Genomic DNA, 24,833 nt, shown 5'->3' with positions numbered 1-24,833 from the left:
GGCAATGATTCATTTTGCCAAAGCCTTTGGGTGCAGGGAAGATGTTTTGGTTGCACTCAGTACATACGTGTTACCTTCTCTGCCAGGTTTAAAACATCTTGGCTGACAATGGTGAAGACATTTTGTTTTGTTAGCCTGGGAAATGGGAATGTCATGTAAAAAAATTTTCCCAGCTATAACAGCCAACTTTTAATTACCTATATGCATGTGTGCATAAGTTGTTCAAATGAAATGTAATAAAGCACCTACCTACATTGTTTCCATCAACAAATATTTGAGTATGGTATAAAGCTGTTCAGTAATTTAAAAGTGCATTCACCAAAGGTGTAATGCATATCATAAAGAAAGGTGCAAGAGCTTTTTCTTTATTCAACTGCCTACACAGATATATTTTCTGAAGAGAATGCGAAATATATAAACTTCAGCATATTATTTACTTGAATTTTGTTAAACCTAGTGCTAACTCAGTAGGAAAATGGTTATATTTTTGTACACCTTCATTCTCCCTTTTCCCTACCATTAATTTCTCCTACACCTGAGTTATGAGGTTTTGGTGATTTTTTTTAATTGTGTGTTGGGTGCTGAAAATTTTATTGATAACTTAAAAATCAAAGATTTGAAAGGCTTTTAAAAATCTTTCTGTCTCAAAGAAAACTACATAAAAACTGGTGAGAATTAAATATATTAGTGTTCTTCCATTCTTATTCCCAAAGATTTATAAGTGGTCAGATGAATTATTAGTAAAATGTATTTCTTTTGAAAGACTGATAAAATTATTAGATGCTAAACTGCAGTGTGCTAAAATATATTGAAATCAAACGATGTTTTCTTTGCTTTTAAACTTGTATTGCATCTTGAGCTTTATGAAGAATATTTGAGAAGTGGATTTTCACAGAGGAATATGATAATGTTAAATCTAACTAACTTCATCTTATGGATATAAAAAAAAATTAGTAAATTTTCATACTATATTGCTCCCTCAGCTACATGGCAGTGAAGAAATCTTTCATTAAATAATGACTTTTTTATGCAGTTCATGAGAGATATTACAATTAAATTACTTGCAGTAGTTCAGAAAATAATATCAATATTTGTGCCAACAAGTTTTATGTAGTGTTAAGCTGAAAAATATTTGTACTCCTGACATTTATTAGAAAAAAGATAGATTAATAGCTCCAGTAAAACCATCTTCCAAGTGTTGTTATAACTGGAAAAAAAGAGCACAGTGTTAGAGCTGTGTGGATTATTTATGTATTTAAATAGATAGAGTTCTGTTGTGGAATGTTTGATATAAAAAGTCTTCCTAACTAAGGTTTGTTTCTTTGCTTTTGAGTTTTGATAGTGAGTTCAGTTAATGAATGAAAATGTATTGTGTAGTGGTCCTTATTTCACAGCCTCTGTTCAGAGCACATATGTGATTGTGTTACCCTTCACTGTCTTGTTTGCAACTTTTTAAACGAGGTACGTAATTAAATGATCAAATCATTTACTAGGAGTATTCCATTCATCTGAAACTCATTTGTTTCATCAAAACAGGAAAACCAGTTGCACTAGCATTTTACAGTGCTAATCCTGCAGGGAGTTGCAGCTGTGTCTTTTTCCATAAGAGAAAGCAGAGAGATATGCCACAGTGTCTTTCATGCTGATGAGTTTGTAAAGTGTTTAGAAGCAAGTTTGACTGCTGATCTGTGTATGCAGATGCATGCACACACATATGTGACTTGTCCAGCAGTCAAATAACTGTTAAAAGTCATAGGTGATCTTGAAACAAAATCTATTGTAATGTTTATGTGTGAGCAGTACTTTCTAATTGCAACTTAATTTTTGGAGTATTTAAGTGTTTTTCTGTAGGGATCAGTTATTATAATAATCTGGAATTAAAATGCAGCTGGCATTTTAAGAAAATACTGCAATTTCAAAATAAGTAAGTCAAGTTTTACATGCTGAGAGTTGTGGGATTGAAAACAGTGGTACTATCCTTCTATAGGTCAGAAGCAAGTTATGGCAAGATAGAAATTTATATTTTGTTGGAAGTAATCTGTTAAATTTTGATGGTTTAAAGCTTTACTTTTTATGAGACATTTTGAACAAGTATTTTTCCTTTCTTTTGTTTCTCCAGCTGTATCCTTTATTGATCAGTGTCTAGTATAGGTGCTTTGCTATGTCTGAAATCTCTACTACATTTGCTTTTCCTGATGATGTTGCTAAGTATTTCAGTATTCTAAAACTGTTGCTAAGTATGGACAAAGGTAACTCCTGTCAGGAGGAAAGGCTTTGTTAAGATTTTCTTCAATAGCATGGTTGGTTTTTTACATAGTGTATGCAAGGCTGTCCACTGAGAATTGTCAGTCTCTGTTCAGTCTCTCATCTTCCCAGAATTTGCAGTTTGAAATCCTCGTAAAATTTAAGTGTTTGTAAGTGCTACAGCTACATGCAAAAAGTTCTATAGTTCTACAGATTTAATAAAAAAGTCAGTTTGTTGTATTTTGAATTACCTTACTGGGCTGTTTTTCTTTCCACTGACATAAAACTTGGAGAAAGGGTGGTGTTGACTATTCATAGCTCTGTCACTTCTCCACAGTGACAGATTTGGATCTATTTTTTGTTAGGAGCGCTGAGAAGAGATGACAGGGAATGCTTTTAAGAAAAGTAGTTTGAGAAAGTTTAAAAGTACATATCTTCAGGAAGTGGCATCTGATAGACAAGAACCAAAAGGATTACCTTTCTTCATATCTTTACAGGTATCTTACCATTAAACTTTACCATTAACCAAGGCTGTTTGCCTTGACATCCTAGCTAAATTCCAATCTGTTCTACCGTTCCATGTAGCATTGTACCATTTCCCTTTGTTCATATATTAATTGGAAGCTAGTCTCCCTAAAACCAGTTGCATACTGCTGCTGAAGCCATGGTGTTAGTGTTTCATCTTCTATGTAATTACGTTTTCAGAAGCGAGATGATGTTATGACTCTGTTTAGGTTTTAGTGTCTTAGGCTTGCCTGAAACATCATTCCCTGGTTCCCGTCAAAATACAGCACAGATGGTATTAGAAAATTAAAATTTGGAATAGTTACTTCTTAAAGCATTTCTGAAACTTTATAGATGACAACAGGTGAGGCCAGGAATTTGAGTGGGTTATAGGAAAATGTTATTTTTGTTCTAATTTTCAAGCATAGTAACAAAAATCTTAATTATCAAAACAAACATATGAAATAACATTTGCTGCATCTCAGCACTTGCAAGTGGCTTTCCTTATGTTTGTCATTCTGTTCATTACTGGCTACTTGAATTCTGCGACTAATTAATTTGAAAAATATGGGAAGATAAATGTCTTTGAAGTATCCAACCAAGAACCTACCAATTGTGTGGATTAAAATGGTGTGAAAAAATGTTACAGTAGTGATATTTCTAAAAAGTGGTGTCAGATCATTCCTCTAAATAATGTCTGTAATAGTTGGAGCTTTCTCTCTTAATTCATTGACTGTACAAAGTGAGACCTGTCAGTGTCTGCGATGGAGTGTCTGGATTGTTGCCTCCTGACAGTCCCAGCTAACAGTGGTGTTAGTGATGGGAGTGGGCAAATGTCTGCGGATCTTGTTCAGAAAACCTGAGCTATAGGACAATTGTCACTGCCACTGCTTTTATTCCTCCATTCCTCTGCTGTACTTTTCCAGCATGATTTAACTGAGATGGAGGGATCCTTCCCCCAGTCATGGTACCCGCCCCTCCTGGAAGTGGGTAATCCCACAGAACCGCACGATATATTTCAGTCCAGGCTCTGCAGTCCCTCAGTCAGGTCTGGGTCTGTACCTTTCATACCCATAAAGGAATTCTACCTGGTAGTAACATAAAAAAAGTTTTCAGCTTCAAGAATGTCTGAAGCATGTACAGGAATCCTTTTTTCTTCAGAGTGGTCTAAGGCTGTTCTTACTTTCCATCAGTCAGCTTGTCATTTTCTTAGGGTGTACTCTGTTACTCTGTTTTTCAAGCTCAACAATAAGCCTGTGCCATAAGCCCTGCTTTTTAAGCCCTGTTTTGACAGCCAAGGTAATATGCAAACCATGCCCAAGGTGTCTGCACAGAGGTGACACCGTCCCCCCACCGCTCCCTTCTCTGAAGACTGAGTATTGAAACAGGAGATAACATCTTGTGCCTACAGTTTGGGAAATGACAGATTTGCCAGGTTGTGGTGAATTCTATTGTAATTTTTTCATAAATCCTTGCGTTCTGTTACAAATTCGTAATAATTTTGAGTTTTAATAGTGTTTGTGATCTTTTAAATAATCCATTTGATTTTTTTTTCAGCATGGATAAGAAAAAAGAGAGAAGATCCACCCACCATTGAGGTGAGAATGAAATGTCTTTAAATTTTCAATTGTTGTAATGAAACTACCATAATTAATTTATAGTGGACTCATCTGTGCAGCCGTCTGTCACTTGTGGGGGAGAATTTAGTATATTCCTTGCCTAATCGGTGAAAATACGCACTGACTAGGTATCTAACACTTAGAAAAATGTAAAATAAGTGGAAATATAAACCCCGTTATTCTTCAGTCATTCTCTGTGTGAATTCTTTTAAGATGGTATACACAGATTCTTTAAGATGATCATAACCATTGAAGAGTATCTTCAATTAAATTAATTCTTAAGTTACTGTTACAGCTTTTTAATTAATGTAAGGTTTTTTTCATGGTAGTTGATATTAAAATGTGGGTTTCAAACCCAGCTGCCAATGGTTTTATCAAAACAGGAAAACCAGTTGCGCTATCATTTTACAGTGCTAATCCTACAGGGAGTTGCAGCTGTGTCTTTTTCCATAAGAGAAAGCAGAGAGATGTCCCACAGTGTCTTTCATGCTGATGAGTTTGTAAAGTGTTTAGGAGCAAGTTTGACTGCTGATCTGTGTATGCAGATGCATGCACACACATACATGACTTGTCCAGCATTTCTATTACAAGTTTCTAACGAATGGGAGACATTGTTTACTGCAGAAGATTCCAAGTTGCACCCATGGAGGCAGATGCTTGACTTGCATCTGGAGTAACTGTGACACGTTGAGAAAGAAGATACGTTGGCATCTCCAGCCATTTGGGTCACTGAGATCTTCTGGAACATCCTGGCCTGTGAAAAGTTGTCCTGACTGTCTGTGTGTTGAGATGACCTGGGGAAGATTGTCACCTGATACTGACAAACTGTAACTCATTGAAACAAGCTCCTACACAATATACTAATTATTTTTTAACTAATTATCTCTGCCCCTCTTTCACACTGAGGCTATAAAGACAGTAAGGGCTATAATACTCCCAAAATGAAAGAAGTTAAAGTTAAATTTAGGTTAAATCTAAGTTTTAAAGTTAAATTTATTTAACGGTATTTATCTATTATTAATTTATTATTAATTATTAATAAAAGTTCTTATTAATTAATATTTATTAATGATTATTTCTTATAATATTTATTATTATTATTGTATTATTTTTATTTATTTGCTTATTATTAAATTTAAATTTATTTAAGTTAAATTTATTCTTAAACCTGTTCCAGGAAGTAGTAAATGTGGGTTTGTTTTTCTATTTTTTAAATTTTTTCCTTCTCTCCCCACTCTAGTTACTTATGTAGAGCCTTGGAACTGATACTACAACAGTTTTTCCATCTAAGTTTGAACTGATCTCGTTTTAATTGCTTCTCACTTATACAACTTGCAAACAACTTTTATTGTTGAAATTGCTGCTTAATGTGATACTTGAAGATGCAGGGTGTTGTGTCTTTTGTTCTATGATTTCTGTAAGCCAGGCTGCTGTGATAGTTGCTCTGAAGTAAACCTGCTTCAAGGCAGGCAGCCTTGGCTCTGGAATTGGTGCAGTAAAACTCCTTCTGGTGCTAGAAATGCTGGTTCATTTTTGAATTAGGGAGCAAGAAGTCTCCATAGATGAGAGAACTGTAGCACAATAGTGTTCTAAATATTTTACCTTCAAGAAAAAGCAGTTTATGGAGAGCGAAAGATTGCTATGACTAATGGTGCATTCAGAGTTACAGGACTTCTTATATTTTTAGTTTCATGAGGTAATTGATCTGAGAAATAATTTAGCAGCTAGGTACTTTACCTGCAGGGCTGTGCATTGACCATATCACAGAGCAGAAATGATAAACTAGGAATTTGAAAATTGTTACCTTCTCAAGTAATCTCTAAATAGTTTTTTTTGTCTTTTGTAAGAAAAAGTAGTTTAAATATATGTTTGTTAAATATTCTTGCTAATTTTTTAAAAAAGGGCTCCTGTTATATTCTTAGAATGTGACAGTAAAGCCTAATTTTTTTTTCTCTGTATTACAGAGAATAATATGGGGCACTATATGATCCTCTTTTCTCCTAATTTGAAGCTGGCACAAACCCTTCCATCACAATATCATTATAGATATAATTAGAGTATTGAAATACATGTAGCATATTGCTTGGTCCCTATTTGTAGGGCTGATTTGCTTTGGTTTTTAGCTATATAAACTTTACTGGCTGCTATTCCATGTTATATTCCCCTTTTGACAGTAAAGATGGTATGGTAAACTGCTGTTTGGATGCTATGAAACAAGGGAATGTTTGTGGCATATTCCATGTTGAAACCCTGTATTACATATCTTCTTTCATGTATTTGTCATGAGACCAGACTGTTTCTGAAGACAAATGTAAAGCCCACAAATTTTGCATTTTTGCTTTAATGACATTTTGCTGTCAACATCCTATTGTAACAACCTTAAGTTCCCAAAGCATAAGTTTCTGGAGCTGTGCCTATGTTCCTATCTTTGCAATCTGTAACAATACTTTTTTGGATGGTTTTTCTCTCTTTTTACCCTAATCCTTTCTAATATCAAATGATGTATGTTAAACTTTATTACAATTTCTGTTTCACTTTGGTTAGCCTACCATCCCCTTTTCGAATCTTATATATGTTTTTTTTTATATCTGTCTATCTTATCTTTTATTAGCTCTTGCCTATTGATGGTAGAGGTTGCCCAGCTGCTCAGGTTTCATGATGAGGTCTATTACTAATTTTTAATTGAAAATATTGCAGAGATACAGCTTCACAAAGCAGTTCAGTCTTATGGATCACACTGCTGACCACATGTTGGGAACCAATGATTTGGTAAATACTGTAGCCTAACCAAATGTCATTTATAATCATCGGGACATGGCAGTCATTTAAGTGAGGACAAATGTGAGTTGTTCCTCCCTGACAGTGGTAGAGTAGTTGGATCATGACATCAAACTAAGTCTGTTGATTATTTTCTCGAGACTGGATCATGTTTTGTATTCAGGCCATTGTTTCTTCTACAAACACTTAACTAATATTTTTGTTTGTTTGTTTGCTTGCTTGTTTCCATTATAAAGCTTTCACTTTGCTCAGAAGTGGCTTTACCTCTCTCTTTCTTCAGTTTCTCCCCCTTTTTTTTTTGTAATGGAAGAATATTTGTGCAGTGTTAAATATACCACATCCCTAATGGTTTCTTTCCTCTTTGTGCACCCGTCCCTTTTTCCCCATTTTTGAAGGAAGCCACTTGGCCTTCTGTGTCTGGCTAGACATAACTCATGAATATTGCTCATCACCTTGGTTATATCTAACCTGGCCAGTTGCATAAGGAATGTTAATGCTAGAAGCCTTGGGCTTTAAAATAACTTTCTGGGATACTGGATAACTGGATACCTTTTGATTTTTTTACAGCTTGAAATATGCCAAGTCTCAACTCAGTTATGTTAAGGATGATATCTTGACAAATTATTGCAGATCACCTTGTTTCTTATGTTCTGCTTAAACATACTCTGTTCTTATGGTAATCAGGGAATCTGTCTTGATACAGAATTCTGGATCGCGCCTTTGCCAGGTCTGAGCATGTGTACAATATGTGTACAGTACATATATTCCTTAATAACAGTGAGAATCTGAGTTTGAATATGTATATTTCTGCAGTACTGTAGCATCCTGTCGTCTGTACTTTTATATGTATATTGAAAATATGATATAATGATATAATCATTATAATGATATAATCATATAATATGATTATATATGGTTGGTTGAGGAAAATAATTTCCTTTATTCCTGTGCATCTCTAAATTAAATTTTAACCAGTTTAACTAGGGATTAATAACTAAGTTGACTAATAAATTTCTTTATTATGTATGTATGTAGCCAGTGTTTTGGCAGATAGGAAGTATGCCATTGTCCAGGGACATTACAGTGTTAAATTAATGAAAATGCTTTAAAGGCTACCAATATTGGAATAATTTTAGTCAAATGCTATTTTGTGGAAGAAGACTTAATAATATATCACTTCAGATGCATATTAGTTCACCTGCTAAGCTTTAATATTGTCAGAATTCATTAACAAAAGTTGTCCTGAGATACAGCAATTGTTTTATAGAAAACATGTTCCATACATGCAAATTGTTTCTTTAAGAGGCTATTATCTTCCATTCTTTAAGCTGTAGCATACTTTCTATATAGCTCATCCAAAAATTTCTGAGGTAAATGTAAATATGTTGTCTTGCATATGCTCCTACCTCCCAGTTTTCCTTCTGGCTACAGATTTCTCTGCTGACTTGAAACATGGCACCTTTGTATTTTGGATTTTTCCCATCTTGTTTGGAAAGGAAAGAAAAGATGCTTATGAAGGCAGGGAGGAAACCTCTCTTCAGGCCTTTCTGTGCCTAACTTCTGTTTCATGTTTTTTCTTATTTCAGAGGGCATCAGATTTGCAGAGGCTTTTAAAGAATCCTGCCATCTATAGCACAAGATACCCGAATATATTTAGAAATCTAACCCTTATTTTCTCCCATAACAGATCTTATAGCTACAGACTACTAATGACTATGTCCTGAGGCTCAAGGGTATCTGAGAAACCTGGCCTTGTATAAGGCCATGTCTGTAGAATGGAGATAGAAATAAAGTTTCTTGGGGTGTCAGAAAACTAATGAGGAAACTTGCAATTATGGCAATACTGAGAGAAACTGGTATGGAGAGAAATGTGGTTTATCTCTGAACCCACCAGCATGGTATCCTGAAAGTGGTAGATGTGAACCCATTGTAACACATCTGTGTGTACAGAGATCTTTGTACTAGGTAGTGCTTCTGTGTTGATAACAGATGCTGCTTCCTCTGGAGCACAACACAGGGTTGCACAGACACAAGTCTCAGTTTGAACTGAAACCTTTCTGTTGGTCTGTATGCATGTATGTGCTATATTAATATTTCATGGGAAGTAAAGTGGAATTGCATGTTCCTTTAATTATCCTGAAAATAGTTTGAAATTGAAAAATATACTAAATGACTGCCTTTCCCCTGCACTATGTACTTGTTACACAGTTATAAAATTCAGTGGGTTCTGAGTAAGTTGGATAGAAGGTGAAAGAAGCTAAAAAGAGCTAAAAAAACCCTCTGTGATGATGCCTCTATTCTTTCAAACTGTTTCTAGGGTATCCATAATTACCTGTTTTGGCAAACTCCTTGTCAAGTGAAGAAAAAACATACTTCAGTGAGTTGTAATAAGCATAAGGTTTCTTTCTCTCAACCCCTGAACAACTGCATTGAAATTAAATTCTGTTTAGTTCCCACAATGTATATACACTCTTCCCATTTGTTTGATCATAAGTATTACTTATTTGAGAGATGGTGTGATCAAAAGTAGGTTCATTCATGTAGGTAAGTTTACACGGAATTTACATTCCTTTAAGGAGAATGAAATGCAGTTTAGAAAAATGCCTTGTTTGACACTGTTGGGATTGCATGGTATAGTTTTGTCACTATCTGCCTTCGGAAGCTTCAGCTGAGAAGTTGTAAAATGAGAACACTGACATGGAGATTGGACATTCTTACATAGAGACTAGGGCTTAGCACATGAGTAATTTACTCCTGAAGCCACCAAAAGCTGCACAGTACGATTGACAGTTCAAGGAAACAATATTTTAAAAGCGCATGGATAAACATTTCTCCAAACAAAATATTTTCCACCACTGTTATCTAGAACCACAACTAAGATATTTAATAACTTAGGTTGCACTAAATAGCATTTTGCATAGTAAATTATGTGTGATTCCAGAGAGGATTATTATTCCATGCAAAAGGGCAGTAAAAATTGACAATATAAAGAACTGAGCTACAAAGACTTTAAATAGAAGGGAGTAGTCATAGAAGTCAATAAGAAATAATAAATCAAACATTTGCAGAAGCCATAATTTTTTTTAATTTTTCCTATTGTTCATTTTACCTTTCTCTTCAAGTTTGACTTATAACTGCTTGTCAACCTCCGCAGAGGAGTATTGGGGCACCAGTTTGTCCCATTGCATCCAAAATTGCCCATGCTGCAGATTCTAAAGCTGCAGAGAAAAGATCTGCTGCTGCTCTTCTGCTCCTATCCATGTGGGAAGGAGTGCATGGAGCACTGGTTCTGTGTCCTGATTCACTGACAGCACAGCTGAGTGGGGGTGGAGGGCAAAGTGAAGCGTACCAGGAAAAGGGCTGGTACAGATTACATCATATGTAGATTAAGGGAAGCAAGGCCCAAACTGCGACTGAGTCACAGCTACAGTTCCTTGTTTGCTCTGTGGGGATCAGGGCTATGCATTGCCCTTTATTCAGGGCAGAGTGCAGTGGTGCCAGGCTAATTTGCGGTTTTTATTGCTTCTACACAGTTTCATCTGTAATCTTGAATATATGTGTAGTTCTGGACAAATATCTTTGCAGAACTGTAAAAATAATTCAGGCACAAACCTCTACTGTCTCCATGTATTGGTAATATGCTTTACAGTCCAGTGTCTCTTCCTTTGGCCACTTGCTACCTTTTCATGCCAAACACGTGTGCTGTTACACTGTGGTGCCCTAGAAACTATGTCAGCTCATGCCAGAGGTTCTGTAGTTCATAGCTACCACTGTAGTACTTCAGTAATAGTAAGCACTGCTTGTCTGCAGATTTAATTTAAACAAAAATTTCTGTGAGTTATGATTAATATTTAACTGATTTAGCTTGGTAGTAAATGTGCTATTAGCACTGCATATAAAACTAAATATTGTAACTGATGAGAGATAAAAAAACTGAACCTGCATAAAGCAAATCTTACCTTGATTTGATTAACATTGTTTGTTGGCGGACCAAGGATATTAAATGTATGTTCTTTGCAAAATTAGCAGTCAATGCTTGATTTAAATAACTATTTTGGCTAATCCAGATAAGACTTTCTATTTCAAACTGTCCCTCTGTTTTTGCCATGCAGTGACAGCTTTTCATTTACGACATTATTTCTCATTCCCAAACTGGTACTGCTGATCTCATGTTCAGTTGCTGAGTTATCAAGACCTGCCCTGGATCAGAACATTCAGTGCTTCCCAAAGATGAGGTCCTCTCTCTGCCTCCTACTCTTGAAATATGATGTAATAGCCAATTACTTCATCTTGCCTGTTTAACTTGTCAAACTGGAAAACGGAGTTAATTTAATTGTTTGATGATGTTATAAAAAATGGTGACTCAGCTTAACTTCTAGTATTTTGCCTGAGTTTTAGTTAATTTGATAATGAAGAAAAATTCTGACAAGTTAAATTGTATTACATCAATATTTTTAATACTCTGCCAAAACAATTTCTTCATTCCATTTGTTATTTTTAAAATTTTTGTCAACATACAGGTATGAATTTTTAACAGGCAGAGTTCTAAGTTCAAATTAATTCATGATTAAACATAAAATATTCAAACTAGACACGAAATGTAAGTATTCTATGAATTGCACTGTCTACAGTTGAAAAACATATAATCTGTCCAGCTGTTTCTCAGTTCTGGCATCAAACAGTCACTAGCTAACAAGATTCAAATGAAGAGAAATCATGAGTGTTTCAATTTACAATAACTTGGGAAGTTAAAATAGTTTCTAATACAACATAAAGAAGCTATTTATTTCAAATTTAATCAAAATACTAAGCAATCTGAAAAGAAATGTGACATTTTTCTCAAAATTAATAATAAATAAACCCCTTGTAATTAAAGCATTAAGTCTAGTGTCTTTAGAAAACCTTCTGGAAGGTGCCAATCTGTTAAAATAACATTTAAGCCCTGCCCCTTAGACACTGTACTGTGTATCTGCATGCATTTGCAGTGATGTGCTGTTCACAACTTTGCACTCGGGAGGTTGAAAATGTTTTGTAGGAGGCAGGTGCTGGCGTGGCTGTGGCTGGCTTGAGGGCTGAGGGGGATACAGTGAGGGGAGGGCTGGTTCCTCAGGATGTGAGGTTGAGCAGGTGCTGCAGGGATAGAAAGGTTTCAGTAATGCTGCTTGCATGTGGAGAAGAATAGCAAGAAGTGTTCAGCCAAGACTGGTCACTACTGAGACAGACTCCACTTGGAGGAATAATTGTGTATAGAGAACCCTCTTTTGTATTCATGACATCTTCCTTCCAAGAGGAACTAATTTTATTCATTCTATAAGGCTACTAGTTTATTCAGGAAGGGGAAAGGAGTGACAATGAGAGAGTCTTTAAGAGTGAAAGAACACTGCATTCCAAATATTGACCCTACAAAGCAGGTCTTCCAGTACAGTCAGGTAGGCATCTAAAATCCTTTGTCTGGATTTTTCTCTTTGTGTAGAATGGAGGTGAATACAGTTTCCACACCACAGAGGATACTTTGTGGTACAACTCAGCTGCTGGAGTTATATGAGAGATTTGAAAAATACACAGTTTGAAACAAAAGTTAAAAATTTCATGCTGGTGGCCGGAAATACAGCCCGATGGCTTTTGCAGTAACACCCTTGGAAGACAGCAACATGTCTTAAGCTGTGTTGCTCCTAGAAGCAGGCCATCTTTCATTCTTTGATCATGCAGCTGGTACCAATACTAAGATGTCAGATTATGCAGAAGCCAGCAGTTTTGTGGATGAAAAACAGCTGCCTCAAACTCTACAAAGGGCTACTTTGGTATTTCCTTAATAATAATGTTCTTCAAGAAAACCTTACACATCACTTTTTTAAACTCTGCCTTCCTAAGGAGGGAAGACATGAAGCTCCAAACATTAGAAGTGTTAAAAACATCGTACAACTTAAAATAATTACCAAAGCTGTACAACCTGCAGTGACAAAATGTCTTGTTTAACTTTCCACCTAAAAATAAACTGCAGAACATGTAGTTGAACCTAGCTCTTGGCATATCATGTGTATCCTATTCTGTATGCTGGGAGCTGATGCATTTCAAAGTGAACATCTGCATGTATGGATTTCAACTACATTAAAATATGGCTGGATATCTTAAGGCATTTTTTGTTTTTTAGTTTTGCAGTATAGCCCCAGTTCTTAGAGTTTTCTTGTGATAAAAATTTTGGAGGACATTTTTGATACTCTTTAGATGCCATGTACTTCATGAGAATTGCTGGTTCAATTTATATAATTTATTTGTACAAAAAGAAAGTGTTGGAAGAACAAGCTAATCCTTAAAAAGCTGCAGCTATCTGAAAGAGAATATGTTCTCTGGGTTGGATAGAAAAATTTTGTACTTCCCGTAATGGTCAGAGCACGTTGCATGTTCATGTACTTATGTTTTACTACAAAATTTACTGGGGGGGGCAGTTTATAGTAAAGATAGCCATCTTATAAAGTACTGTGATTCATCTTGGAGGAGGAGAGAATATAAGTGTTCTGAAACTGACAATGTAACTTAAACAAAGGAAAAAACTCACAAACAAACTAGCTTTTAAGTTACTTTTTATAGCAAACCATACAGTAAAGGATTGGGTAGCACTGGAGTCTCAAAGTGATAAAATATTTGACCCAGTTTTTCTAATATGCCAATTGACCCAGTATTTCCAATTCATATTTCAGTGTACATGTTAGTGGCATGAGTTTAATGCCAAAAATGAATGTGTATATTTTGTAGTAGAAAAATTTTGTCATGGTAGATTGTATAGAAAATTCTGAATAAGTCGCTTCAGTTTGGGGTGGGTTTTTTGCATTTGCTAATAAGAATAATTTCTCATGTTGTTTTGGCTTTTTTTTAAGATCCACTTTTTCATTTTACTATATCACAATGTCATGGGGTTACTTTACCTTTAAGAAAGTTAAAGTTGCTGGGGACTGCCGGGAGTCTTTCTCATGACCAATTATCGGTCATTGCTGAGAATTGACAGCAGTTTTAGCCATTGAAAAGTGAGATCAACTTGTGAACCCCACCTTAAAGTGTACAACCAGAACACTGTGGTTCTCTTTGTTTTCCTGGCTGTGAAAAGTAGCGGAGCTTCGGCCTCTCGCTCTCTGCCCGGCACGTGGCCGGGCGGGGGCCGGGCTGGGCCTGCCGTTCTCCCGGCCGGGAGATGGGGCCTGCGGGAGCTTGCTCCGAGCCAAGCTGGGCCAGGCCGGTTCCTGGCTTGGCTGCAGGTTTTGCCGTGATGGAATTTACCAGAAAACTGTCAAGTAAAGAAGAAGAAGAGCTCTAAGCCTGCAGCAAGCAGAGGCACCGGCTACACTCTCTACAGCAGCTATGAGGAACTTTCTATAGCAGACAGCTCCAGCTCCTGTTCAGCAGAGATCACCAAACCATTTATAAAAGCTTGGGCAGGATTTTAACTCTTTCTTATCCAGATGAGACTTGCGGATTAATCTTTTTATCCAGAGAGAGAAAAGGAGAGTGATCAACATGAAAAGAGACTTTATAAACTATTAGTGGCAAGAAAGAAAAGAAGCGTCAAGAAAGGTAGAGAATTAAGAAGATGCTTTAATTAAGCTGAAATATCTTTCTGTTAAAACTCTGGGGATGGACAATGAAGTCCTTTAATTCATGATGGAGTATGGAGAGGAATAGAGTGTTCAAAGTGTAAATTTGAGTAAAAAGTAGAGTAATTGTGGTATAGTGAAGTGCTGGGAGATTTGAAGCCTTGAGAGGCAATGAGAAAACTGTTTTCTAGTGAAGCTCGCAGAAACAGATGAAGAATACTTTTTGCCTTTGACTAACTTATCCTTAAAAATACTATCCCTAAACATCATGACCCATAACACATTTTAGAGTGATGTGGAATGGGAGGGGTGGGCTTTGATAACAGCAGCTCTGGGCAGCTGATATCAAGGAAACAGAAAACTATAACAAAAGTAGCTTTCTTGTGAGAAACTCCATAAATTAACAGGAACGTCTGTTTCTTTACAGAAACTGATGGAAAGACTGTAGAAAGAATTGAAATTGTTTAAACCATCAAAATTATGAAGTTTTTGTCTCTGTTGTCATGTGAACAAAAGAATGGTAGGCAGTGAGAAATGAAAAGGTTTTTCTAAAAGTTTATTCTGGTGTTCTGTCCTGGTTTAGGGCAAATTTAGGAGAAAACCTCCAGTGGGGCTTCCCCCCCCCGGGAAGCAAACCCACGTGGCTCTTTTCCCCCACCCCCCAACCGGTTCGGGAAGAGATTTCTCTGAGAGAAGTGGAAAAAACCTGTTTATTTCACAGGCACAGCACCACTCAGCACAAAAATGAATGATATCAAATTACAAAACCTCTCGCCCTTCAGAAGAGATGACAAACTTCAGAGGGTCTCTTTCCTGTGGGTGTTTGCTCTGTTACCAGTCCCTCTGGCGCTGGAAAATGCCGCTGCCCAGGCTGGGCTCCCGGTAGTCCACGGGTGCAAGCTCCCGGTGCTCCCCCGAGTCCCCAGTCCAAAGCAGGTTCGATTCGTTTCAGAAAAGGGAAAGAAAACAGTCCAGGAAGACCTCTCTGCTCTGGCTAGTTGGAAAGCCAAGGCGATCTGTCTCTTGTTCTCTGTCTGTGCTGTAGTCAAAACTCCCGATGTGGGGGGAGCAAGTACAGTCTCTGATAACAGACTCGGTGCTTCTTTTCCACTCACTTTTACTCTTAGATGGAATTTTAAGAGTATAAAATCTGTCTCTGGGTTAGGTGGACGAATGGGGATACAATTTAACATCATAATCAACCCAGGACATGTTCTTATTCTTGTAGTTTGTCAATAAACTTTCTTTATTCCTTTTAAGTTTTATGCTTAGTTTGCTCTTGTTTTAATCCATATCTCACAGCAAGAAATAAATAATTCTTTTTTCCCCTTTTTGTTAATTACTGGTTCAAAACCACGACACAAATTATACTTTGTCCACAGAAAGCTGATTGAAAGAGCCTTATTTGAGTCTGAAAGAGAACAGATTATGTATCAACATTTAAAATGGACTTGGAGCATTTGGCATTTAGTTACAGCTGCTCTTACCTGACTAAGATAACTTCATGTTGAAGTAATCACTTGAAGAGATTTTAAATTAATAATAGCTGTTCTCAGTAAGTAGGTTATGTTTGTATTTTAATATATCACTTCCTATTGTTTTAGCAGAGACAGTGATTCAGTCTACAGTTATCACAAAGGTGTTTGCTTTACTTGTTCCTCAGTAGTGGTTTAATACAATCGGCATAGGAGTAATCCCCTTAAAATCAGTAAGGTTGTGGTGGTTTTAAATAGCCATGTGGTAAATGAATAGAATTGAGAGATGCCACAGAGAAGTTTTGCTAATACAGACTATTGAAAATTTGATCTTGTTATGCTTGGCAATATTTCTATTTGAGCATGTGAGAATTTTCACCCCTCTTCAGTTTGCAAAGTCATTTGTATATTGTGTATTTCCATTCAATTTCTATTTGTATGCAAAGGGTTCTGCCTTTGTTCTGTGTATCTCTGATTTTAAGTACAGAGGCAACTAAGAACTAGGAAAAAGGGTTACTTTCTGTGGTACCTCTAATATAAGGTGTACTGGGTTTGTATGGCCAGGTTTTGGTAGTGGGACAGCTCCAGGGGTGGCTTCTATGAGAACCTACCAGAAATTTTCTCCATGTCTGGCAGAGATATTCCCAGCCAGTTCCAGGATGGACATGCCTCTAGTCAAGGCTGGGCACATCAGAAATGGTGGTAGTGCCTCTCTGATGACATATTTAAGGAGACTTGAAAAAGTTTTGCAGAGTTGTAATTGCCATCAGTGAAGAGCAGCGTGACAGCATGTGAGAGGAGCAGCCCTGCTGACACCCAGGGCAGTGCAGAAGGGGGAGCAGGACGTGCCCCAGGCACTGGAGCTAAGGTTCCCCTGCAGCCCGTGGTGCAGACCATGGTGAGGCAGCTGTGGCCCTGCAGCCCCTGGAGACCCCTGGGGATGCAGAGATCCACCTGCAGCCCCTGGAGGTCCCTGGGGATGCAGAGAGCCACCTGCAGCCCCTGGAGGAGACCCAGGCCACAGCAGGTGGATGCCTGAGAGGGGGCTGTGAACCCATGGGAGGCCCGTGCTGGAACAGGGCCCTGGCAGGACTTGTGGGGGACCCACGCTGGAGCAGGCTGTGCCTAAAGTACTGCACTGCATGGAAGGGACCTGCATTGCAGCAGTTTGGGGATGACTGTTGCATATGAGATGGATTCATATTGGAGAAGTCGATGGAGAACTGTCTCCCATGGGCAGGATCCCATGATGGTGTAGGGGAAGGACTCCTCTCCCTGAGCAACAGCAGGAATGTATGATGAACTGACCATAAGTCCCATTGCCTGCCTCCCTGCACTTGCTAGGGAGAGGAGACAGAGCTGGGAAGGAAGGGTGTTGGGGAGGGGAAAGGTGATTTTAAAATCTTGTTTTACTTCTCATCATCCTGCAATAGGATTGAGTCTGTTTTGCTTGTGTATTTGGTGTGTGATCTCTCATAGTCCTTAACTTGTGAACTATTCATTATATTTTCTCTCCTCTGTCCTCTTGTCACTGGGAGTGACAAGCTCTGGTGGGCATCTGGCATCCAGCTATGGTCAATTCCCGATATAGGGTTTACTTTAATTACTGTCATTTAAATCAGGTGTTTATAGTTGATATTTCAACACTTGTCAGTATCACATGTATTTTAACACCTAAATTACTAAAATCCTGTCATAGTCTCTTGCTCACAGAGGAGTGTACTGGTATATGTTCTTAACTCTTCCATATACTTGTAAACTGGATAAAATAATTCAGCCTTTTTCTTAATTCTGGAGGCCATTCTATCCACATGGATGACTGGAAGGTGACCAGGAATAGTCGCATGGATTCACTGCAGATAAGTCGTGCTTGATCAACCTGATTGAGCTACCTGGACAGAGGAGGGGAGAGCAGTAGAACCTCGACTTCAGCAAGGCTTTTGACACTGTCGCTCACAACATCCTTGTAGGAAAACTGAAGAGGTGTGGGCTGGAGGAGTGGACAGTGAGGTGGATTGAGAACTGGCTGAATGGCAGAACCCAGAGGGCTGTAGTCACTGGCACAGGTCTAGTTGGAGGCCTGTCACCGGTGGTGCTCCCCAGGGTTCAGTACTGGGCCCAGTATTGTTTAACTCACTCACCAGTGACTTGGGTGAAGGGACAGATGCCTCCTCAGCAAGTTTGCTGAACATGCAGAGCTGGGAGGAATGGCCAAGACCCCAGAGTGCTGTGCGGCCCTTCAGAAGGACCTCAACAGGCTGGAGAGATGGGCAGAGAGGAATCACCTGATAATTCAACAAGGATGAATGCAGGGTCCTGCACCTGGGGAGGAACAACCCCAGGCACCAGCACAGCCTGGGGCTGACCTGCTGGGGAGCAGCTCTGGGGGTCCTGGTGGACAACTATCTGTCCATGAGCCAGCAGTGTGTCCTGGTGGCCAGGAAGGCCAATGGGATCCTGGGGGGCATTAGGAAAAGCTTTGCCAGCAGGTGGAGGGAGGTGATCCTGCCCTTGTACTCATCCCTAGTGATGCCTCACCTGGAATGCTCTGTCCAGTTTTGGGCTCCTCAGGACAAGAGACATGGAGCTCCTGGAGCACATCTAGAAGAGGGCAGTGAATTTGATTAGGGGACTGGAGCATCCCTACTACAAGGAAAAGCTGAAGAGAGATGACTGAATGGGGACATGATCAATGTCTATCAGTATCTGATGGGAGAGTGTCAAGAGGCTGAAGCCAGGCTCTGCTCGGTGGTGCCAAGCAATAGGACAAGAAGCAATGGGCAGCAACTGATGCACAGGGAGTTCCACCCGAATGTGAGGAGGAGTTTCCTCACTGTGGGATTGACTGAGCACTGTAACAGACTGACCAGAGAGGTTGAGGAGTCTCCCTCACCGGAAATAATCAAGCACCATCTGGACACAATCCTGTGCCGTCTGCTCTGGGATGACCCTGCTGGAGCATGGAGGTTGAATGAAGTTGGACTAAATGACCCACTGTGCTGTCTTCCAACCTGACCAATCTGTGATTTTGTGATTTTAGTTACTTATTTTGTAGTCTTGCACTAGGCAAGACCCCAAAGGTTGCACTCTGTCCCAAAACTGCCCTGAGGCACAGGTACCTAGCGCCACAGGCATAGTGAATTACAGGAAGAGATGCAAATGATAAATAGCTGTAAGGATCAACTCCTACATAGGAAACAAGGGAAAAAATAGCCTTACTTTTAATGTACTTTCACATTTGTTGAAAACTGTATTTAATTTCTTGATTTCTTCTTTTTGCTCCAGTAGAATAGTGAAGTGGATTGTGATGACAATGCAGTTTTTCTTCAACAAAATGATCCAAACATAACCTTCTAAAATAAAGTTGAATTTGCAGTTGTGGAAAAGCAACTTATTTTGCCACATTTTATTTTACTTTAATACCTGAAAATGGCGATTATAAAAATAAGAAAACAAATGACTGTTTAAAATGTTTTATTACAACACTGTATTGCATTTGCTTCTTACTTATCTAGTTATCTTTTTACTGTGTTCTTAGGAGATTCTTAGGAATGAAAATTACAGAGAAGAAATGAAGCAGAAAGTCAAGGATGTATCTGAAAAGGATAAGCTGCTTCAGGCCAAGGAGTATGAGGAAGGACTTGTTGCTGAACCAAGTCATACTCAGGTTAAAGGCCATGCATCTGCCCCTTATTATGGAAAGAAGGAGCCCTCACAAGACCCCACAAGCACTGCAAACACCTTCCAGCCAGGGGCCTGGATGCCACCAGGCAGCGGGAATAGTCAAAATAAATAAGCAATTTAATGGACAGATGTTGTTAATGGATAAATATTGTAACAGATGACATACGCAGTTGTTATATACAATAGCACAATAAAGTAGTATTACAAAGCAGTTTCAGTTACTTTTGCAGAACTATTCAAATAGGCTTAATCACAATAAAGTATTTGGTTTAGTGAAAAACAGGATGTGTTTCTAAGTTTGGTTATGACAGTTGCTGTTCATCAGTTACTCTTGAATTCATAGTTAAAAGACTATCTAAATTTTCTTAAATTCTAAATTGTTTTTTTCCTTAAAGACTAATTTAGTTTTAAAACTGTTCTTGAGGTGAGAGTTGTAGTCAGTAAACTTACATTTTCCCAAACCTTGGCCAAGATCTCTCTTCAGAATAAATCCCTTGGCAGGGCCAGCGTGCTTTCTGCTGGCAAGCAGATGCAAAAGTTGATTTCATTAACAGAAATCACTATGACACTACACTGATTACACACTGTACTCATAGTAGAGATGTTCTTGTAACTTAGAACAGTCAGCATATTTGAATGTTTGATTTGCAGACAGCAATTTTCACAGGGTAAAATCAAGTTAAACTACATATAACTGCTATCATGGAAGCTAGAAGTACTTGATAAAGTTGCTGGAAAATAGCACTAGGTCTGGGACAAGGGACTGTCATGAATATTTAACTAAATAAATTGGTTTTTGTTCCTGCTATATCCGTGGACTTCCCTAGATGTTTAGATAATTTTGGCCATAGTTTAGAGACATAAAATATGCAGATGATTTGCTTAGAGATGTTTGAGAACTTCAAATAAAAACAGAGACCACACAATTTTTTTTTCAAAAAGTATCAAATTTATTTACGGAGCGTATCCCTCATCAGTTCTCCTCCCTGTGTTTCAAGCTATGTAGGTATCAAAGGTCAAACACATTTTTTAACATATTTGACAACACCATACAAAACGTGGAGACTTAAATCTCACATATTTATAAAATGCCCAAATGTCATATTCCAATAATGCTTGCTTTCACCAACAAAATTGAAAGGGGATCAACTTCACACTTACTTAAAGTAATTTCAGTTAGACTCCCCACTTCTGATCCCCCTTGGTGTCAGCCAGCTCTGTAAGTCTCTTCAGTTGAACAATGGTATTATTTTAAGGTTTTATTTTTAATCCTGATCAAAGAGTAGCTGCTAGAATGCTAGAAAAACCACTCTATGCTGCTGTTTAGAAATATGTGAAATGTAAAAATGACTGCTACAAGTTCTTTTGAACTAGACTATGTAGAGGCCAACACAGACTATTATTAAAAAATTATTTGAAAAATTACTCAGTTCTGTTAAGAAGAGATTAATTGGAAACAAGATTTAATAATTTTGATGTATTTACAACACAAACCTGACTTTTTTTTATGTCAGCATCTTGCAACCTGTCTGTAAGGCAGCAGAATTTCAAGGGCCATAAGAACAAAAGTCCTATCTAAACTCATGCCTTAGATCAAAGGTAGCCAGAAGGTTAGCAAGCAGAACTACTGTCACCTGCTTGTGCATCATCCTTGCACAGCCATCTGCCATAGGTCTCTGGGACTCAGAACACTAGGCCACCTGGGTCTTTGGTCTCACCCCATTTATGGCTTTGAGACATAAGGAGTTCATGAAGGCAAAAACAAATTAGTTGTAGGTGGAGCATTCAGGTGATTGTTAGGGAAGACCAAACAAGAGTACTGTATTTTATAGAACATGAGTGCCTTACAAGAAGTGAAGCTAATAAGAAGCTAATACGAACAAGCAATCAGTTTCCTAGAACTTGGGCTGAAGGCTGTTGATGGCTTGTAGTTCAGGAAACAGGAAAAGCTAAGGTAGGTTATTTGTGCAGACAAGCACCACCATCAAAGACACTGCAGCAGCCACTGTGGACACGCACAGCCATATGCAGTGACCTTAAAGGAAATCAGTCGTGTCTGCTATCTAATGCTACAGCTAGCTTGTCTCTACAGCCCTGCTCAAGGTATGCCAAAACTTGCATTCCTGTAATCCAGTTTATTATTCACATTTCCCCTTAAATTTGACAATTTTAAGACACTTGTTAAGTCATAGCTCAGCTAAGAGAAAAAAAATAATCTACCTTCAGAGCCACCCAAGAGGTTAATTTTTTAATTTAACATGCAAATTTAGAAAAGCAACCTGCACTAGAATACAAGTAGTAAATTAAATTACTCTAACAACTGTCACTTGGGCAAATTTTAACACAAATCAGCAGGAAAAATGCACTGGAAGTATTAAATTTCATACTTCAAGAAATAACAGGATCAAGTATCAAAGGACAGTTACAACACAAAATGTACAAGTATTTCATTTTAAAAGTGGATTCTTTGCACAAGGAAGGCCATTTTGCCCGTTTAATCCTTCTTTGTTCGTTTGGCTTTTGCAATGTTCTCCTGGCGTTTCTGTTTCTTCTTTTGCTCTCGTTCCCGGGCCTCAATCATTTTCGCAAGCTTCCATGACAGTGCCGCACTAATTACAAACAGCGGCGTGAGAGCCAAGATCACGGTCGTGAGAAAGCCGTAGGGGTCCTTGGCAGCCCACTCCACGATGTACTCGGCCCAAGCCTTAATATCGAACATCTTTTCTGTTTTCCTATTGAGAAATATTGTGGAATATTTGAAAGAACAGTACTCAGCAAAATGAGAACTCAGCAAACTGAAAGCACTCATACACAAGAACAAAATACAAGAAGTTCCACCTTCACATGGGGAAGAACAACTTTACATTGAGGGTGGCTGTGAACTGGAGCAGGCTGCCCAGGGAGGTCATGGAGTTTCCCTCTGGAGATATGCAAAGCTCACGTCGACAGGTTCCTGTGTCACCTGCTCTAGGCGACCCTGCCTTGGCAGTGAGGTTGGACTGGCTGATCCCCAGCGGTCCCTTCCAACCCTAGGATACCAAGTGCCATTTTAATATAAGTTGTCATTATTGATAGTTGTTCACTATCAAAGTCCAGGGCTATTTTTGCTAGAAGTTAAAAGCAGTGCATAGTATGTAAAAGTGTAATACAAAGCATTGACCCGACATTAAAGTTCAGTGCTTATAAAATAATTACGCATTTAATCCAACAGAGCTGCAAATGCTACTAAGAATATACTGCTAAGTGGGAAAAGAGTGCGCTTTGTGGCTCTCTGGAAGTGAAGGGAAGCCAGCCCGGTCGGTTTGTCTCTGTAGGTTTCACCAGGGAGGCGCGGCAGTGTTTTGGGTGCTGTACTGCCGGCAGCGGGGCAGCCAAAAGCACCGCAGCGCCTCCCTGGCGAACGGCTCCACCGCCTCCCTCCGAGCCTCCCTCCCCGCCGCGGCCGGCACCGCCTCACCTGCGGCCCGGGCACCCTCCGGGCCTGCCGAGCGGCGGAAGGGCGAGCCGAGCACCCTGCGGAGAGAATACACGGGCCGTGAGGGGACGGGAACGCGGCCCCGCCGCCGGCGCCCCCCGCCCGAGCCGCGCTCCCGGGGCCGCCCCCCGCCCGCCGCTGCCCCGCGGTACCGCGGCCCTGCAGGGCTCCGGGATCGCGGGCGGAAACAGGAAGGAGGCGCCTGCCCCGCCCAGCCCGGCCGGGCGGCAGCGGCAGCGGCAGCGGCAGCAGAGCCCGCCCGCCGCGGGGCTGGAGCGGCTCCGTCCGCGCCGCCTTCCCCCGCCCCGCCCGGCGCCAGCTGGGCTGCCAGCACATTGAGAAAAAAAGCTGTAAGCCGGGAAGAAGGCGTTTCCGAGGTACCCGGATGGGTAGTTCACGGTGTGGAATAGCCTCTGGAAGCGGGAATGCTGCTCGCACCGGAGCCGAGAGCCCCGCGGTGTCTCCGTGCGCTCGGCCGTGCTGGCGCCGCTCGGTGCGAGAGATCAGAACGCGGGTACCCTGCCAGGACCTCGGCGAGATGCCACCAGTCTGTCCTGGTCCTTTGGGACCGCTGACCCGCTCGGGTGGGCGCACCGTGGCTTTTCTCGGGACCACATGGCCGCTGGCTATTGCACTGCTCCCCATTGGACTGACCTAAGCAAAATACTCAGCCGACCTCGTTTATTCTGAGCCTTTAATATGCTCGTACTGAAAAAATCAATTAAAAAAAAAAAATAATCCCGTTTTGCCTTTGTATGTTGCACCAAGACTGCTCCCTTTGCACAAGCACACAGATATGAATAACAGCTTCGTTATGTTTCCAAGGCAAGGAAAAGTGTAGATTAGCATATTAGGTTAATGCATGAGAGGATGTTGCAATCCCTCAAACTGAATTCAGAAATTCAGGATCAGTTCTCTGTACTATACCGGCAAATGTCACCACTGCAATCTGCTTTCATATATCTTTTTTTCTGTGTTAATATTTATATTATTTCAAGGGCAGAAAACAGGCAAATAAAAATCTACTTTCCTAAAGAGTTATTGAGGAGACAGGACACCCAACTAATAATCTAGATAGCTTTAGTTTCAGTCTGTGGAATGAATTTTTTGCAATGTGGAAAAATCCTTTACTTGTGTGTTGTTATTAAAAGCCTGACTGTTGTGTTCAACCTGGAGGAGAGGGAGAGGAGGGGAGAGAGAGGAGAGAGGAGAGAGGAGAGAGGGGGACCCTACAAGTATTATCTGGTACAACTGCCTGGCCACTTCAGGGCTGACCAAAAGCTACACCATGTTTTTAAGAATTGCACCCTGAGGAACACTGCTGGTGGCTGGTCACCAGCCTGATGCAGCCCCAGTCACTGCACCCTGCTGAGCTCTGCCTTTCAGACAGGTCTTCACCCAGCACACCGTGAGCCCACTGTTGGATATCATGTTCAGAAGGATGATGTGAGGGGCAGTATCAGAAGCT

General features: G+C 39.6%; 2 protein-coding genes across 5 annotated transcripts in view; one reads left to right on the top strand and one right to left on the bottom strand.

Annotated features, from left to right (window-relative positions):
• The window catches only part of NDUFAF2 (NADH:ubiquinone oxidoreductase complex assembly factor 2), a 58,867-nt gene extending 38,051 nt beyond the window's left edge, over positions 1 to 20,816 (top strand). Inside the window, exons 3-4 of the mRNA XM_058826184.1 lie at positions 4,306 to 4,346; positions 19,745 to 20,816. Coding sequence (XP_058682167.1) covers positions 4,306 to 4,346; positions 19,745 to 20,002 — 299 coding nt within the window. The 3' untranslated portion in view covers positions 20,003 to 20,816. The remainder of the gene's footprint in view (positions 1 to 4,305; positions 4,347 to 19,744) is intronic.
• Positions 20,817 to 23,608, bottom strand: SMIM15 (small integral membrane protein 15). 4 transcript variants are annotated; one of them, XM_058826187.1, is made up of 4 exons: positions 23,518 to 23,608; positions 23,348 to 23,403; positions 22,702 to 22,919; positions 20,817 to 22,622 (listed from the first exon to the last, which is right to left on the bottom strand). In XM_058826187.1, the coding sequence occupies exon 4, from the start codon at positions 22,607 to 22,609 to the stop codon at positions 22,385 to 22,387; it is 225 nt and encodes a 74-aa protein (XP_058682170.1). In that variant the 5' UTR covers positions 22,610 to 22,622; positions 22,702 to 22,919; positions 23,348 to 23,403; positions 23,518 to 23,608; the 3' UTR covers positions 20,817 to 22,384. The 4 variants fall into 4 exon arrangements, with proteins under 4 accessions (XP_058682170.1, XP_058682168.1, XP_058682169.1 ...); XM_058826185.1 differs by having other exon boundaries at positions 22,755 to 22,919; XM_058826186.1 differs by having other exon boundaries at positions 22,729 to 22,919; positions 23,518 to 23,607.
• Positions 23,609 to 24,833: the final 1,225 nt, after the last annotated feature.

This window comes from Poecile atricapillus, chromosome Z (assembly GCF_030490865.1).
Source record: "Poecile atricapillus isolate bPoeAtr1 chromosome Z, bPoeAtr1.hap1, whole genome shotgun sequence".
NCBI lineage: Eukaryota > Metazoa > Chordata > Aves > Passeriformes > Paridae > Poecile > Poecile atricapillus.
Note: the sequence above shows the minus strand (reverse complement) of the source record. Positions and strands in the feature narration are given on the sequence as shown.